At 35.6% G+C, this 18291-nt stretch overlaps 1 protein-coding gene across 4 annotated transcripts in view; it reads right to left on the reverse strand.

Annotated features, from left to right (window-relative positions):
* Positions 1-18291, reverse strand: part of lrp1bb (low density lipoprotein receptor-related protein 1Bb) — a 338038-nt gene that overhangs the window by 179339 nt on the left and 140408 nt on the right. For all 4 annotated transcript variants that reach the window (XM_032567549.1, XM_032567548.1, XM_032567546.1 and 1 more), the window contains exons 4-7: positions 12925-13044; positions 12187-12315; positions 2866-3123; positions 902-1064 (exon numbers count right to left, since the gene is read on the reverse strand). In XM_032567549.1, the coding sequence (XP_032423440.1) occupies positions 902-1064; positions 2866-3123; positions 12187-12315; positions 12925-13044 (670 nt within the window). The remainder of the gene's footprint in view (positions 1-901; positions 1065-2865; positions 3124-12186; positions 12316-12924; positions 13045-18291) is intronic.

Genomic DNA, 18291 nt, shown 5'->3' on the forward strand with positions numbered 1-18291 from the left:
AAATTTCATGCCTTATAAAACAGTTCATTCACTTTTCTATGCACTAAAAAAATCAATACATGAATACTACAATTTGACTGAAATGAGTTTCTTCCACCATGAGCACATGTTCATCAGTTTTTTACTCCTCAACATTTGTGCTGCTTCAACCATTCAAATATTAGATCATTCATATATTTTAGGAGGTTATGATGTTTACCTGTGCTCTTATGTCAATATATATTATGTTAAGATATAATATGTTAATTTATATTTTCTAAAATAGAAATTTTCCATAGAAATTTCAATTTTTAATATATTTCACAATTTGTATGAAATCACAGATTAAGATAGTTTATATTCTAACACGCTAATAGCAACAGGTTATGCTTAGATAGATGAACCTAGCTAGTAATTTGGCTGAATGTGAAGAGAGAGTAAGAGCTTTTAGTAAGAGCTACAGGTACCGTTGAACTGAATTACAAACACACATACTGTACATTGAAATGTACTGCTTAATCAATTCTTCAATGACTTTTGCTTCTTTATAGTAATGGAGTCCATTTTCTAGAAATATATAATTTACATTTAATTTTGACATATAAAGAAGTAAATTTGCGTTGAATTTGAATTTAACACTACAGACTCAGTGGTTTTGCACTTTTTGCCTTTAAAAGAATCCTGCTCATCTACCATTTTAGCTTCTAATACTTTACTATTAAACTCTGCAGGGATTTCTGCATCACTGCAGGTTTTAGCAGTGAAGCAGGAAATTTGAACTAATAACATTCACACTGCAATTTTTCAGAAAATGCAGCCCTTCAAATCTTGTGTTATTTTTGCTCTTGAATAAAAAATGCATGATGGAAAGTTATTTAGAGCTTTCAGACAGGATATGACTTTTTGTTTGCACTTTACTCACCCCATGAGAGGATCCAGGGCTATTCCTTTTGGATTCAGCAGGTCTAGTTGAAGAATTGTAACACATGTGTCCCCAGCACGATTGCAGACAAATACTTTGTCAGAGGCATGTTCAACAAAATAGAAGTTTCCTGTCAGCCAGTCAATGGCCATCTGCTCCACATCTGCAATGAATAAATACATAACAAATATTGTCACTGGGCAAAGAACTCAAATAACTATACATGTAACAATCAAAATAATTTTTCGTACTTGCCAAAGTTGATACTTTGCCAAGTACGAAAAATTATTTTTTTAGTTGATACTTTGGCAAGTATTTAAAAAAATCTAAGCGTACTGCAATTTGTCTTTGATTATATAGCTGTTTACAAATATAGCAAAGACTAAAAAGTGAATAAAGCTTCTATGCTATTTCAAAGCAAAATATGAAAGAAACTATATACCATTTCATGTCACAAAAAGTGAGGAGAAAGGAGTATTAGGCTGTTTAAACAATCTCTAAACATTTGCAAACTCAGATTTTCAGTACAAACCAAAATATGCTTCAATATTTCCATTATTGACTATTTGCTATTATTTCTGAGAAGTGCATCATATCTGTGTTGCATGACATTGACCAACTTTTGGGCCAGTAAACGGGTATTCCAGTCGATAATGATTAGATACATAACAAATAATTAGAGTATTATAATAATGAGAGTCTGCTGAGTTTATCATATGAACTACTTCTCAGTTGAAGGCTCCTTAGAACAGGTCTAAACACCATCATGGAGGAGCATTGTTGTGATCATGTCCTGAAGGGTTCCCTAGGAAGAGAGAGAGGCCCATTTCAAGGTGTCTCATATGGCTATAATGCAAAGTAAAATTTATTTTAAATTATTTTTGATATATACAATATTTTTATAACTGAAGGTAACATAACTACTTGATGGTGATATAACTTGGCACTATGTGCTTGGAAAATACATAATACCCCTGAACCCCCCTCTAAACAATGGCCACTGAAACCTGTTCTTGCATATAATATACAACCATCCAGATTGAGTTCCACCATATTATTTTAACATTGCCCTTCTTTTAATTAATTATTCAAGTACACAATATCAGAATAATGCATGCAATGACAGTAGGGTGTGCTTGTTTTCTAGTGCTACACAAGACCCACTAGAAGCTTATCTGCCATAAAGAGATATAATTTTTTTGCAAAAACACTGACTGATCTGGATAGTGATGCAGAACTGTTATTATTTTGAATACAGTTGTATTTAATAAACCCCTGCTTTGACCTTCGGGATTGTAATTTAGAGTTCTTTTGAGCTATTTTTAATAAATTCCAAGCACTCCCCTGAGAGACACCATTGTCTTTCACAGAAGTGACAGTATTCAATGTTATGAATACTAGGTTTGATGTGTAAAACTGGCATACTTTGAATTTTACCATGGCTACAGACAATTCTTACTTTCTGAAATTATTTTGTCATTTTTGTGTATACCTAAGCACATTTGATGTACATGCTTTGTAACTTGAGATATAACTGTCTCTGTGAAAATAAGATGAGCTGCATTCATGAACGCTAAATCAAATGTTGGTGATTTATGCTTCCAATGAACTATTGTGGAAAAGGAATTCAGAAGCAGCAATGCTTTTGATGCCTGCAGGCAGAGTGACAGCTATAGGATAAAGGTGAATCCCAAAATTGCTGAGGCTAACCTGTCTTAAACTGCACAGATAATGAGGAGCTAGAGGCGCCTTGCAGCTAAGAGCGTGGAGAAGAGAGAGCCAGCCAGAGCAAAATAATGTTCAGCCGATGTGTGAAGAAGCATTTTTTAATAAGTACCAAAGCTGAAAGACATGGCATTTTTTCTTTTTCTTTATGTAAATGAGTTAATCCATCACTAGAGTAGAAGCAAGAAAGGACTATGTAACAGTAAGAACCGAGATCTGGGAAGAAAAAAAAAACATACGTTGTATACTCCGTTGTGTTCTTATTTCTTGTTCCCGTGTGAATCCACGTAGATTCCTTGTTGCGGCGCAGCGGAGTTGCCCAGAGGACTCTGTAGACAGGGCCCAGCATACCCTTTCCTGTGTGTGCTGGAAATCCAATGCCAGTGTTCCATTTACACTTAGGGACCTCAGGGGCTGAAGACCCGTTCCATTTAGATGGGTGATGACAATACGATTTGAGCTACCAATAAGAAGCACTGGATGGCTGTCACCAGGATCTAAAATAAATGGAGAAAAAAATAAAAGAAGGAAAATAGTTTATTTATTTCACTCAGGAGCTCAGCATCAGGAGGCAAGCTGTTCTTTTTCTTTCAAACCATCATATTGATGTCTGGTTATGTTTCCACCATGTAGTGTACTTTGACAGGCTTAAGATCGGTATCTTAAAATTATCATCAATAGACCATTTATCTGCTGTCATTGGTAGCTATGCTAACTAGACTGCGCATCAACAACAGGCTATGGTAGCTATGGCATAGCACAGAGCAAGAGGTAAAGGGGAAGGAGGATGAGCAGCACAAGATGGTGATTGACAGCGCTAAGACTCACCTCCTGCCTCAAATATTTATTTATTTATTTTTTTAGATCGTACTGGGAGAAGGCAGTTTAATTTTTTTCCCCCCAGATTACCTCTCATACCATACTGTCATGACATAGTGACAGTTTTAAGTACCGGTATACAATTTTTTTTTTTATATATATAAAAGTTACATACTGCAGTTTTAATTTCACTTAGGAGAAGAGGGGACAGGTTAGGAGGCAAAGTGGCAAGAGATATATGTAACTTAAATGCAAGCTAAAATAGACAGTTTAAACTGCCCAGCCTCCAATACAGATAGGAGGCTATTTTTTTAATCATTTTATAAAGATTGTTTCAATTTCTGTCAGTAATATATACATTGCTTTTGCTGTGTAATTGTAAAAAGAGCAAAGAGACAAGAGAAATTCACAGATTCCCTGGAATAATGCTAACTAACTCGTCGTTGAACACATGGAACTCACCTTTTCCACTGGGACGGGGAAGGGGTTCTGTTGGTATGGGGGGCTAGAGCTGCTGCCGGCTGACTCATCTGTTGTTAAGTGTGGTAAAAGCTACAGGGACAAGTTAAATATATGACTATCTTGGTAATTATTTTCCTTAGCTGATTAAATGTGGTGAAATGGAGGCAAACAGTAGTATGTACCTAAGCTAACTATGCTAAATGGTTGATAATCTCACACAGTCTACCTGCCTCTCTTGGAGAAAAACTGGGTTACAAATTAACACTCTTTTGTCTGTCTTCTATTTCTCTCAATCTCGCTATTTTTCTTAAAACTTGACTATTTGGCGGTATACTAAGGTACGGCAGTTCTTGTCTTGTACTGCTGCTGAACACCGTCACCGTCAAGTGCACTAAGCAGGAACAAACCATTTCATGAAGATACAGGGAGGTGTAAACAAGTTTAAAATGTTATATGTTATATTATGTTATAAAATGTTATATTAATAATTTATTATTAATAAATTATAGTTTATTGATAAAATAAATCAATAGAATAGAATAAAACAATTTATTCTTCTTTTTTTTATCCATTTTTGGGGCAGCCTCCTGTTGGCCGGGGGCCCTTGGAATGGACCTTACCAAGCTCCGCCCACAACCGACCCACGTGACCGCAAGTCTCACAAGCAAACCCTCGTAGCGCGTTGTTTCCATGTAAACATGACTCGAATAGTGCATCATTTCTACCGGATTTTCACAATATATCAGCTACTACAATGGACAGAGGAACTAACAAGTTCATGTCATCATCTGAGAGGAGGTTATTGGTTTCTCAGTAACAAGCTGGTTGCAAACCTGAGGCCAGCAGGTGTCAGTCAGTTATGGTAGATCTGAAATTTGGCTTGATGACCTCAATATGAGAAGCTACAGACTGATAGGAAGAACCAAAGAGCTCTGTAAAGGTAAAGGCAAATCTTCTGAAGTTGGGATATAATTAATTCAATTTCACATAATTACCGCGGTAGAAGCCATTTGTTGTGTATGAAATATATTTGTTCTATTTGATGTGTATAATCACAAACGAACGAGGTAATTAGTCCAACGTTTAGAAACGACAGCGGCTGTAATGCGCCACAGCAAAGGTAAACAAAGGTAAAATAACCCGAACAGGTGATCAACTCAAAACCACTCCTACCTTTTTACTCTCTCTCTCTCTCTTTGTAGTTTAAGCACACCTGTTACCGTGGCAACCCCCTGCGCCCCGCAAGACGAGCAAAGATTACGTTAAAAATCAAAGATTACGTTAAAAATATAACATTCAGTCCGTTACGATATCAAGTTTCCAGGCTTGATATTTATTTCTCGATTATTAATCAGCGCTTCCCTGAACACAGCGATGGTTGATTGACTAGCTGTACTTGGTGCTAGAGTGGCTAACAGGAGTAACAGTTTAGTCCAAAGCCTTTTCTGCTAAAATAAAATCTTTAGTGTATGTCAGATACAGACACATTGCGTATTGATCTGTTTAGGTAACGTAAGACTGTGTAGCAGACAGGCTTCAAGGTGTAGAAGTTGTATCAGTTCTGCCATTATGCTGTACTTAGCTAACGGGAAGCTAAGTGTGTTTGTGAGACGGCCACGCACGTGACCACGTAGAATGGGCATCAGCCAATGAAACGCGGCCCCTCTGGTAAGGTCCATTGTCCTAACTTTTCCCCCTATATGGCGCAACTGACCTCCAAAGATTTTGAAACATTGCTGTTGACTGCAAATATGGGAATAAAAGATGAGATATATAGCACATCAGATCAAAACATCAGCATTTATTGGCAGATACTGTATCTGGATCTAAAACACAGCTCAGAAATGAGCCTTTATTTGAAGCTTAACCAGCACATTTTCAGTCAAAAAGGAAAAAAAAAAGAATTGGATAGGTGGAGCTAGACAGCTCTTCCAAACAGCTAAGTTGCATCTGTCATTTTGTTGTAAAGTCGTCAATAAAGATCAATAAGCCAGTCTCAGAAGCCATGCAAGTCCAATATACAATCTATAACATCTACTGTTTCACTGATGAGCTTGAATATTAGGATCATTTCTTTCTCCAGACTTTAACCTTTCCATCATTTTTGCAAAGATACATTTTTGTCTAATTGGTCTAAAAAGTGTGGTTCAATGTTTTTTTTAGAGCTCATCTCTTTACCTTTCAGCAAATTTCAGTTTGTAGATAGATTCTTTTTGCTAATAGTTTGTCTTCTGGTGAATCCATGAAGTTCTTTGCAAACAGAGGATTGTGATTCCTTTAGTCCTGCTGTTTGGAGGAGTGTCCTTATGCCATCAAAAGTTTTTGTGTGTTTTTTCTTTAAAGATCTTACAATATTTCTGTTGTCAACTACCGATGGTATCCTTGGTATACCTGTTTAACGTCTGTTACTTTGCACCTCTATGGTTTCTTTTTTCTTGAGGACATTCCAAATGATTTAACTGGCCAATGTTTGTGCAATGGCTCTTATTGATTTTTCCATCTTTTCTGAGCTTCACAGCTGCTTGTTTTATACCCATAAACGGCTCTCTGGTTTTTATGTAACTGGAAATTTTGTACACACAGCCAAAACCAAACAGAGAATACATTTAGTGCTGTTCATGGTTTAAATAATTAGAGTAAAAGGACACCGCTGTAAAAAAAAAAAAAAAAAAAAAAAAAAGTAGTAAAATTCAGCAACATGTCCCAATACTTTGACCCAAAGATGGTGGTGCTCTATAACAAATAATGCTATCCTCCAAGTTGTGCATAAAATCTAGATATAAATGCATGGAAATGTACTCTAAAATTTTGATTTCTTGTCTCATCTTTTAATGTTAAATCCAAAATGTTTGCCATTTACAGAAAAAAATAAGAAAATAGTCCCACTATTTCAATTACAGAATGGATGTAAAATTTCAGACACTTTGACATATTCAGGATCATTGCTTAAATTTTAAAGTAACATGAATTAGGATGTTTTGTTTAGGGGTTTTTTTCCAAGAAGTGTCAGTGTTTCTTTATAGAACAATGTCAACTATGAACACATTATAAAAAGATAGATGCAGATGCAGGTCACAATAATATACATTGATGAACACTGTCTTTTTTCCACCTTTGGAGTGTTTTGCTTGAATGGTTATTGACAACTTATTTTAGAAAGCTCGTAAAATCCATGTTTTCAAACTGAACCTATAAAAAAAATGTGGTAGTGGATAACACAACAACAACATTTTGATTTAATTCCTTAACCAATCAATGAGCAAATTTCCAGAACATCATTTGTAGGTTCATGAGTGACTAATTGGGCCTTGTCATTCTGTAATGGTGTCATAACACTGAAATTCATGCCAAAAAAAGCAATCAGAATTAATGAATTTTAGAGGTCAGTTTCTCAAATTAATGAATAAACATGGTACATTACAACTTCAATGAATACAGTGCCTATAAAAAGTGTTCACCTATTTTAAAATTGATCAAAAAAAATTAGGCTTGTTTGACAAACAAAAGAATTACAAAAAAACTTTAATATCAAACTGGAAACTCATTTCTTCACATAAGTAATTCTATAAATAGTCATCCCCTTTAAAGTGACTGGCCTAATTCAACAACCAACTGGTGCTAGTAGTCTCACAATAAGTGGAATGGAAATCAGCTGTGTGGCATGACTGTGTCTCAAGTAATTGTAGTATAAAGACACCTGTGTCTGGAAGGTCCATTCACTAGGTAATCAGTATTCCTGGCTACTATTGCAGCACAAAGACAAAAGAACACTTCAAGCAAATCACAGGAAAGGTTACTGAAGAGTATAGGTCATAGGATGGATATAAATAAAATCTTTAAGGTGCTCAATATCTCCTAATCCATCATCAACAAATAGAAGGTATATGTCACATGTGTAAATCTGCCTACATCACGTTGGTCTTGCATACTGAGTGACCGTGCAAGAAGGGCGTATGACTACAATGAAGGCGTCACAAGCTTCAGTAGCTGAGATTGGAGAGGCTCAGCACACAACAACTGTTGTCTGGATTCTTCGCCAGTCAAAGCTTTATGGGACAGTAGCAACGAGAAAGCCAGGGTTTAAGAAAACTCATATCAGCGTTTCACTGGAGTTTGCCAAAGGCATGTGGGAGACTTCATGGTCAAGTGGAAGAAAGTTTATTGGTGGTTTTGGCCATCAGACTAGACACCATATGTTTGGTGGACACCAAACACTGCAAATAACCACAAATTCACAGACTCCACTGTGAAGAATGACAACAGGAAGATCATGCTGTGGATCCTGCTGCCCTTGCTGCAGGTTTGTAAAGGTAGAATGTAAAATAATTGCAGCAAAATGTAGGGAAATCCTGGAGAATAATTTGTTTCCATCTGCAAGAGAACTGCAGCTTCGGAGAACATTTATTTTCTAGCAAGACAATCACCAGAAGCATCCAGCTTAAGCTACACATAAGTGATTTGAAAACAACAAGATGTATGTCCTGAAGTGGACCAGTCAAAGCCCAGTCATCAACCCCACAGAGAATTTGTGGCTGGACTTGAAAAGAGCTGTTCATAGCTGATTCCCAGGCAACCTGACAGAGCTTGAACAGTTCAGCAAGTTAGAATAGAGTAAAATTGCAGCGCATATGTGCAATCCTGATTGAGACCCATCCACACAGACTCCATGCTGTGATGGCAGCCAAAGGTTCAACTCCTAAATACTGACTTGAAGGGGGTGAATATTTATGCAATCACCTATTTTATCTTGCATATTTTTATTTGTCATTATTTTGAAGAAATCTGTTTTCACTTTGACATAAGCTTTCTTTTTTTTGTAAATTTTGTTTGTCAAAAAGAAAGCTTGTTGATCATGATTGTTTTGTAAAAGCAATAAAAAAGATTAAACATGCAAAGGGACACAGACATACTATATCTATGATTATATTCATATATCCATGAACTTTTTTGAATATGAACAAAGGATGTCTGTGCATTTGGCTGTTCATGATCATTTCAGCACACAGCATATAATTGCAGTAATTTATTATCAGGCTATATGAACAATTCAGACACAGTCGGTATAGCCATTCATTCATTTTTCAGTTTTTACCATAGAGAACTGCTTGCTGATTCATTCAGTTCCTGCGTTTATGATTTACTTTCCAACATGGACTGCTGGATGTCCATCATTTGAAAACCAGCATGTGTTTTTTGTGCAAAAAATTACTGATGCTTGTAAAAAAAAAAGCAGACCAGATTTGTAAGCAAAACAATAAATAAATATTGCCATGTAAAAAGCCAAAATATTTTCAGTCCTACAAAGTAAATTTAATATTTAATCAGCCACTTATCCTGCAGAAAAATTGCTAGCCAAATCCCAAAAATATTCTTAAATACAATAAGCTAAACAAATAAAATTCTGGAACCACAAATAACAACTGAGGTGGGAATTGGTGGACTTTTTTCTAACCTCCATTCGGCCATAGTGGTAAAAACGGAAATAAGCTGCTTTCATGGGTTTAATTGACCGTGCACATTCTCTGACATCAGGTTCGCCCTTTTAAAAGGGATCCTATTTATCCCAATCTCCCACACAAGTTCAAGTCAAGGGCTGCTCTCCTAATGCACGCAATAAATCAGAATGTCGGGTCACATAACTACTAGTGCATGACTCAGAAGGGGTACTCAGACGTTTTGATGGAGATCTGTTTATATCCACCATTAGGTGTGCATTGTTGTAGAGTTTTTATTCTGTCAAAAATAAACTATATTAAATAAATTATGAACTATTTAAACTAATCAACAGCAGTGATGTAGTGACATTCCATACTACCTTATTCCAGTGAATATTGAGAATTGTGCTGTACATTGCAAAAGGGATTTGCATTTATTGAATGCTTTCACATTTTGCTGCATTACAGTAATGAACTTTAACATACTTATTGTGGTTTTATGTGAGACGCCAACACAAAGTAGTGCTGAATTATGAAGGAGGTTGAAAATGACATATGGTTTTCAATATTTTTCATAAATAAGTATTTGAAAAGATGGTGTGCATCTGAAGAACCACCTTTCACTTCAATTATAGCTGTGAGTTGTAGCTGCAGTACTTTTGGGTATGTTGCTGCAATTTTTGCATATCTAAAGACTGGATTTTTCTCTTATTTTCTGCAAAGTAGCTCAGTCAAGTTGCATGGAAAGCATATGCATGTAAACATCAATTTTCAAGTCTTGTTGTAGGTTCCCATTCAGGATTAAGTCTAATATTTGAAAAGGCCATTCATGGTGGCTCTGGTGGTACGCTTGCAGTTGTCTTTGTTTTGGAAGATAAATTTTTGCCCCATCTCAAGTCTTTTGCAGCCGCTAACAGGTTTTTTTTTTTTCAAAATCCCATGGTTTTGCACTCCATTGTATTCCTCTCATCAAAACAACTACATGGGCTCCTTAGCATGATGCTGCCACAACACTATTTCACAGTTTGGATGTTGCACTCAAGCTGGCATCCTCTTGGTTTTCTCACACATGGAGTTTTAGAGTTTTGTATGTGGTCTCATCCAATCAGAGCACCTTCTTTAACATGTTAGTCCACACAATGACCTGTGGAAAACTACAATTTTTGAGTGAAAGACAAGTAGCTATGAAATACTAAGCTGTGAATTTTTTTCAGCCCCGCCAGCCTTTTCAGCACTACCCCCAGCTTGAGGTGTTTTATGTCCTAAAGCAGCTTTAAACCTTGCCAGAGCTTCGTATATAATCCATCTGGTATGTTTCTTAAACTCAATTGTTTCTTCAGTAATATTTATTAACAAACTTTTTCGGCCTGAACTGAAGAAATGATTTTCAGTATACCAAGATCAATTACACACAGGTGAACTCTATTAACTAATTGGATAACATATATCTCCAATTGGATGACTTTTAATTTGCTTAGGTATCCTTGTAAGGGATTGAATATATTGGCACACCACACATTTCAGAATTTTATTTGAAAAAAAAAAAACATGTCTTTTTTGCTTAAACTTTAAATTCTGCAGATAATTGTTTATTGAAAATAGATTGAAATTCGTGTTTGTAATGCAATGAAATAGGTTGTGGCATGGCTTATTTTGACATCATGCTATGTGTTACTTTGATGGGTTTAATGCCTTCAGCACAAAGAAATCAGATGGGAATGGTGAAGATAGGAAAATATTGACAAAAGTTTCCACCCCCCCCAAGTTATTTTGCTGAAATTAAATTGGCTGAGTGCAGCCAGGATGATGTTTTTCAGGGATCTGTTTGGGCCTTGACAAGAGGCTTGCAAATAAATATATTTAGTGTCTATTGAAAAAGGGTTTACAACCTGAAACTGAATGAATCTTAGATTTACAACGCCTTCAATCTGGATGAAAAATATCAGATTTATGCGAGAAAAAAAACCCCTAACAACCTCCATGTTAGTCTGAATCTAATGGGTGGATCAAGATTAAATTACTGAAAGAAGAATGTGTTATGGAGTTTTAACTTCAGCTGTATTTTCAGCACACAAATGTGGTCTTCATACCCTGCTGCCCCTCATCTTTTGGCCTCTCACAGCTCTATCACAGATATATATTCATGAGCTTTTGCAGCAAATGGTAACCCTGTAGTTACGCTCCCACCACTATCACTCTCTGCTAAATTAATATTAATGCATGCGAGCATTGGGTTCAGTTAAGTTTATGGGTAATCATATTCAGTTTATTCCTCATAGGACACAAGTCACTGTGATTAAAAGCCATAACAGTCATGTTATGCCCAACAAGGTGTTTCTGGCCTCCAGCTATTTCCAACCTATGTGTGCACCTTAACAATGAAAAAAAAAGAAAAAGAAAGCTGGATGCAAGATGTAAAACTGTACGACCAAATTAGTTGGGCTGATTAACTTGCAGGTGACAGATTACCTGAACACAGCATCCTTCTTGAGTACCTAATTTCAACAATTAGCAGGTTGCTTTACTTGTGGGGACACATTCACTGCTGAGCCGCCAACAGCTATTAGCATAAATCAGTTATTGTCTCCGAACAAATAATGCAGATGGCACCCTCTTAAAACTCTTGTGCTCATTAATTTTATCATTACACCAGCCTCAACAGATCTACTCGTTCCCATGCGGGTGATGGATGTGGTCAAAGCTAAACCACATTCATCTTGCCCCACCGTTTCTCGTACAGATCGAAGCCTTGATAAGCTGGAATTCCAGCCTGTTTATTAATAGAAGTGAAACATATGTGCTATGCAGATTACATTGTCTCATGTATGCAAGTGTGCTGCTCACCTTGTTTGGCTCTGCAAGATATTCTGTCAGGCTGCAGGATGTATCCTTCTGTGCAGCTGCATCTGTATGACCCGTAGGTGTTCATGCAGGTTTGGCTGCATGCACCATACATGGCACATTCATCATGATCTTATGAAAAAAAGGGAAGAGAGTTATTTGTAACAAATTAGGTGTTCTCAAACATGACCCAAATACATAAAGTAATGCTAATGTGGCTTCAGTCTGACACCTCAGGTATAATTACTTCTGTTACCAATAAACCATCTTTGGAGTCGCAATAGCCATTGAACTACTCTTTAGTACTTTTCCAACTGGATCAAATTCAGGAAGTTCAGCTACTTTGATACACTTCCTCCACCAGCATAATTATGCCACTATAATTTATATATTCAGCATGAGTTATGTGCAAAGTCGCCTCTTCGTGTAGCCTCTGACATATGTGAAGATCATTTAAAGAGAGAGAGAGAAATGCATAGATAAGATGCATGCTGTATAAACAATATGTGCATGAAAGTGTATGTTCTTTGACGTGGAAACGTTGCGTGCAAGAGGCTCTCCCTGCAGACAGTTGGCTCTCACATACTCTGCAACTCCTACTTATTCATATGAAAGAAATCTGGATAAGGGAAAAGGGAAGGAATGTTGTTGGCAGATTGGATTTGGGGAATGGTTGGGTTCTGGGTCTAATGGGGAGGGCTCCATGGTGTGAAGGGTAATATCGGCTATACAGATTCTTACCTCTGCAGCTCGTTCCATCCTCACCGACCTCAAAGCCGTCGGCACAGAAACAGAAGGTGCCGTTTCTTGTCATGACACAGCCATATCGGCACCGGAGCTCGTGGCAGGCTGACAGAAGCTCTACAATTGAAAAGAGGTAGAGTTAGGAAAATTACTTTTCTAGTTTACAAAAATATGCCTGGTTTCCCTCTTTCGCTCTTAAATACTTCAGTCTCATTTAGCAAAGAAAAAAAGCCAAGCTCACCATCATAAGTTCATTTATTTAAAAAAGAGTAAGTAAAAGATACATTCTGTTTATTTCTGTTAATTTTGAAGAGTATGGCCTACAGCCAATAAAACCAAAAATTTGGTTATTTAGACAAAATTACATAGGACAAAAAAGTTTCTTTTTTTATACAAAAAATCTGTGGTAAGGTGTTGGTCACCACAATCATATGGAAACCTGCTCACAGACAGTAACTGAAACAATATGCAAAGAGAGTAAGACATAAAACATAAATAATCTGGTTGCTGTATTCAACCATGTTAGAGAAATAAGAAGAGGGCAAAGGCAGGGTAGAAAAGAGCCAGAAGCCACGACAATAACCTTTGCAAGAAGAAAATTGTGCAGCAAAACCCATGTTTTGGGCTAAATCAGAAGCTGTGGCCTTAACCTGGAATCAGTGCTTAATTGGCCACTACACCGATATATCTGGGACATGGTCTGCAACTGGTTTAACTGTTATATTTCTTATGTTCAGCCACTCTTCAACCAGTGATAGTCTGATTTGTCAAAATGGCTCCGTAACTACATGAAAATTAAATTGCAGCGTATTAATATTTTTCATGCAAATGTCAAGTATGGAATCGATACAGTTAGAAAATGCATAACAACGGAAAGAAATGTCATCCCCATTAAATGTTCAACAGTACTGTCAGTGGAAAAAAGTTTCAATAATCCCAAAGTGCAGGCTTCATAACTTATATTAATATGTCAGTCAGCTGTCTAGGCCGTCTAAGCAGCACAATTAAAACTTTTTTACTAACATTGCATTGTCAAATCTTCATCTGACAGACTGAATGACGGAGTAAGGCTCCATTGCCAACATTTCATTTTAGGTGTACTTTCAGAATACTGTAATTTGCTCTGCAAACACAAGAACATCTAATTGTGGAATGAAGAATATGTCGCAGAACAAATCAATAAGTGGAACAAAAGAACAAATTAGTCTCAAAACAATGCTTTAACAACACAAAGGCGGCTGAACTTTCATTAATGTCATCATCCAGCTCAGTGGAGACAGCTGCATATCAATTTTTCCGTGATCTTTCCGGTTGCTCTATCTAAAGAAATTAATGAAATGTCACAGCGGTAGATCAAAGTATTTCGTGACAGGGTGCAGTTACACTCAAAGTGATACAAGAAAAAGGCAATCACAAGCTTAGTCATTATTATACAGTGGAATTTTTTTCTTTCAATTTTATACTTAGCAGTTGAATTGTGTGCTGCTAGCAATTAATTGTCACTGTTTTCATTATAGGCTACAATAAGTCTTGACTAACTACTGCATGAAGATGAATGACGTTTTGTTTGGAGTAAGCCTATAAATTCCCAGTAAGTACATATAGAAACCAATTTGAAGACTTGCAAATATTAAAACCAGTTTAATAATCTCTAATGAAATGGTGGCCTGTCAACAGTGCAACATTCCTTATACCCAATGGCAGCCTAGAAGTGTCAAACTTATTCAATTAGTTAGATATATAGTTAATTTGCAAGAAAACATAAGAATACTGTGAACAGATGAATAATCAAGTGAACACTGCAGCACCTTTAAAATTACGAGCATCCCATGGTAAAGATGTGTATGAAAACATTGAAATAATTGGTTGCTATGGAGACTCTGTTCTCTCCAAGTGGGTTTTAGAGATTTGTCTACCTCACTTAAATACTTGGTGTGCATGGTAGTTAGTTCAGTTCAAGTTATGGTTTTAAAATTAAAGCCATCTTAAAACATGGAGCAAGACTCACTATTTAGTGCACAAGGATGAGACTAGGAGATTTTGACAATGCTGTGAGAAAAAAAAACCAACTAGAAATTGTTCCTATTCACCAAGAGAGTAAAAGTTTTATAAATTCCAAACTATGTTTCAAAGAATAGGTAATAACTGCTGAATAATCCCATCCAGGTTTGAATGGTTCAGGGTCAGCAAACGTTTCAATCCAAAGGTGTTTTTGACCTTGCTGTTAAAAAGTATATTTTTTCTCAGGTCCCAAAAACCATGCAATTGCTTTTATGGTAGAATGAAAAATACTATTATTTCAAACAAAGATATAAAGTTTTAGAAAAAGATAATTTAATCATATTCTTGAATATAAAATATAGGTGGAAAAGAAGAAGAGTTTGTGGACTAATGACAAAAATATTCCTTGTACCTGTAGAGTCATCTTGTTTTGCTGTGTTTATAATTGATAAAAACACAACCAAACATGTTACATTTGCTAACATATTTAGTTTGCTTATTATATTTACATTAAAAAACAATTCTTTATCTGTATCATGTTGACTAAAGTTGTTAGAGTCAAGAAAACATGCCTCATATTGCAGACCTTTGGACTTATCCATGGCTTGTGGTGTGTATATTTGTCGAATTCTAATGTGTTCTAATTGCCTACAATTAATTGAAAAAAAAACAAAAAACCTCTATTTGAGGGGGTTTTTTTCTTCGTAGGTTTATTAAATATAAAACTAACAAAGCAAAACACTGTTCAGTGTGGAACAATTACCGTAAGTTTAGGTTGGATCAGTCAAAGTATTTTAAAATGTTAATCAAAGTTCAGTGCTTTACAATCAGTAACAAGTGATGTCTTGTCATTTTTCTAGTCAGTAAAATCCAAACTTCTGCCAGAAAAATAGCAAATGGTACAAGCTTCTTCAATCCTGTTGTGGGACATCCTCTTTAGTCAATGCTGCCAGCACAAGGCAACAACTCAAGACCTTTTTTTCTTAATAAGAAAAATTTCAATTCAAAGCCATAATAGCATATCAAGCTAAAAGACCTCACATACTGACAGTGTCTAGATGGCAAAAGACTTACTTTAATTTGGCAAAAATATTTTGATGTAGCAAGGATAGATACTAATTCATTACTGAAGTAAAGAATTGGTAATTAAAAGTTTCCTGACTTTAAAAAATTAAGTAGAAATGCAAAGCAATGCTTCAGTTATATGTATTTTATTGGTAACAATAATTCAGACACCAGTAATATTGTGGGAAACAATTTATGGCCTATCTAAATAAAATGTACACAAATTAAAGGTCTGATTTTTTTTATTATTACTGAGTGTGAGATTGTGCTATTGGTGCTGCAAAGTCTTTCTTCTCCACGTAGCCGAATGAATGTGGAGGTAACTGTTGTGAAACAATATCAGTCTCAGAGTGAACTGCTTTTAAGATGGCTTGGAAGGAACAGCAGGGAGGAAAGCTCTGTGTACTTTGTCTGCTGTGCTGTCAGAGAGGTTTTGATGGACAAAGAGTTGTATGTGAAATGACAGAGCTTTCATTTCTGGTACAAATGTGTCTTCTGTATGACAGGGAGTAAGAAAGCAACGAAAAACTAAAATGTAAATGCCCAGTAACCTTTCAACTACAATGGCTGGAGAGGCTGCTTTGACATTTATGTATTAATATGTCTCCTCTGCTCCTGTGGTGAAAAGATGTTTTTAGTCGAAAATACCTGAAGCTTGATGTACTTGAAAGAGAATGTTGAGAAAAATATTCCTAAACGATATGCTGCTGGTGCTTTGCACATACAGGATATGCTGCATTAATCATGTCATGGCTCTTCTAAATAAATAAGTACCTTCAAAGAGCACAACCATCCAATGAAAAACTTATGTTTTGAAAGAATTTGTTTTACAACAATGATTAAAAATTAACACAATAATCTTTAGTTGTTTTAGCATTGTGTAAAGATAATTCCTGATTAAGGCAATAGAAAAATCCACTTTTCAAGGGGAAATTGATTAATCTTTTGAAATATATTTATAATAAATTCCTGATCAAGCTACATGAATATTTTGTCAGTGCAAATAAGAGTACCCTGGTTTTCTTTTCCTCTTTTGTAGATATTAAAGCACCACTATTTGAACTGTTTATTCGCATGAATAATGGAAGATTTTGAGTCACAGCTCTGCATGTTGCCTCAATTGAACATAAGTAAAAATAGAAACACGTTTACAGCTGTGGTATTCCTGCTGTGCTATCAGTAGCGTGCAAACAAGCCTTCAACCAGTTTTCAAAAGGTCTTAGATTTATTAGTTGTTAAGTTCCAGGATTATGTTTTAAACACTAATGGTTATGGTTGTGCAGTCTGGGGCTTCATTTTTTTTCAAAAAGATAAAAGTGTACTCAGCTTCAAATTGATCTAAAAATAAATATTTTTGACTTGGTGAATAGACAACCAGGATAGGAAGCCACATTTTAATTTTGAGTTTTAGTCATTTGGATTCCTACTGTGCTAATTGATTCTTGATTCATTATTTTAAATTGATCAATTTTTTGAATAATTTTGAATAATTGAAGTCAACCTGTATTTTAAAAAAAAGAAACAGGCTTCACAGAGAATGGGTTACAAATTAAGTCAAACACCTCAGGAGCAGCAGTTTCTAAACTAACAATTCAAACCAGGTACAAAAAAATTTAAAAAATGAAACAGGAAGTGTGATCAAAGCTGAATAAAGAGCATTCAAGATTAATAAAAATAACTAGTTTTTTCACCTGTTAGCATTTCTGTGAGAATCTAAATAGACCTAAGATACTGATTACACGTTAATAAATGAGAAAGACAGATTTTTCTAAGTTTCAACATAAATATGTGAACAGCAGAGGTTGACATATCAACTGAAAATACTTGAAGCTCATCACCAAAGGTAAATCAGTTGAAACATCCAGAAGACCAGCAATTAGAAGGCGTAAAACCAATGAAGATATTTCCATTGATTACCAGGAATGGCAATTTTTAGCATATCGTTCGTAAAATGAAATCCAAATAAAAACAGGGGAAATATATGTTAAAAATGTCTCTTTTTGTACACTGACCATGAACAACTTTGGCAAATACAAATAATTTTTAGTCTAAATCTTACAAAGATATGAAGAATTTGGGTTAATTATGGGCTGGTATTTGAAAAGACAGATGGACCCATTTCATCTGAACCTGAATGCAATAGTTTATTTGATTTTCTGGTAAAAATGTTTTATAGGGGATTAGTCCTGTAGATTTTAAATAAAAAACTCCCCGTCTTGCTTAACTATAGTATTAATTACTTACTCAGAGCCATACATTATGCTCTAAATTACTCCAATTTATAAACCAAATTACAAA

This window comes from Xiphophorus hellerii, chromosome 7 (assembly GCF_003331165.1).
Source record: "Xiphophorus hellerii strain 12219 chromosome 7, Xiphophorus_hellerii-4.1, whole genome shotgun sequence".
Taxonomy (NCBI): domain Eukaryota; kingdom Metazoa; phylum Chordata; class Actinopteri; order Cyprinodontiformes; family Poeciliidae; genus Xiphophorus; species Xiphophorus hellerii.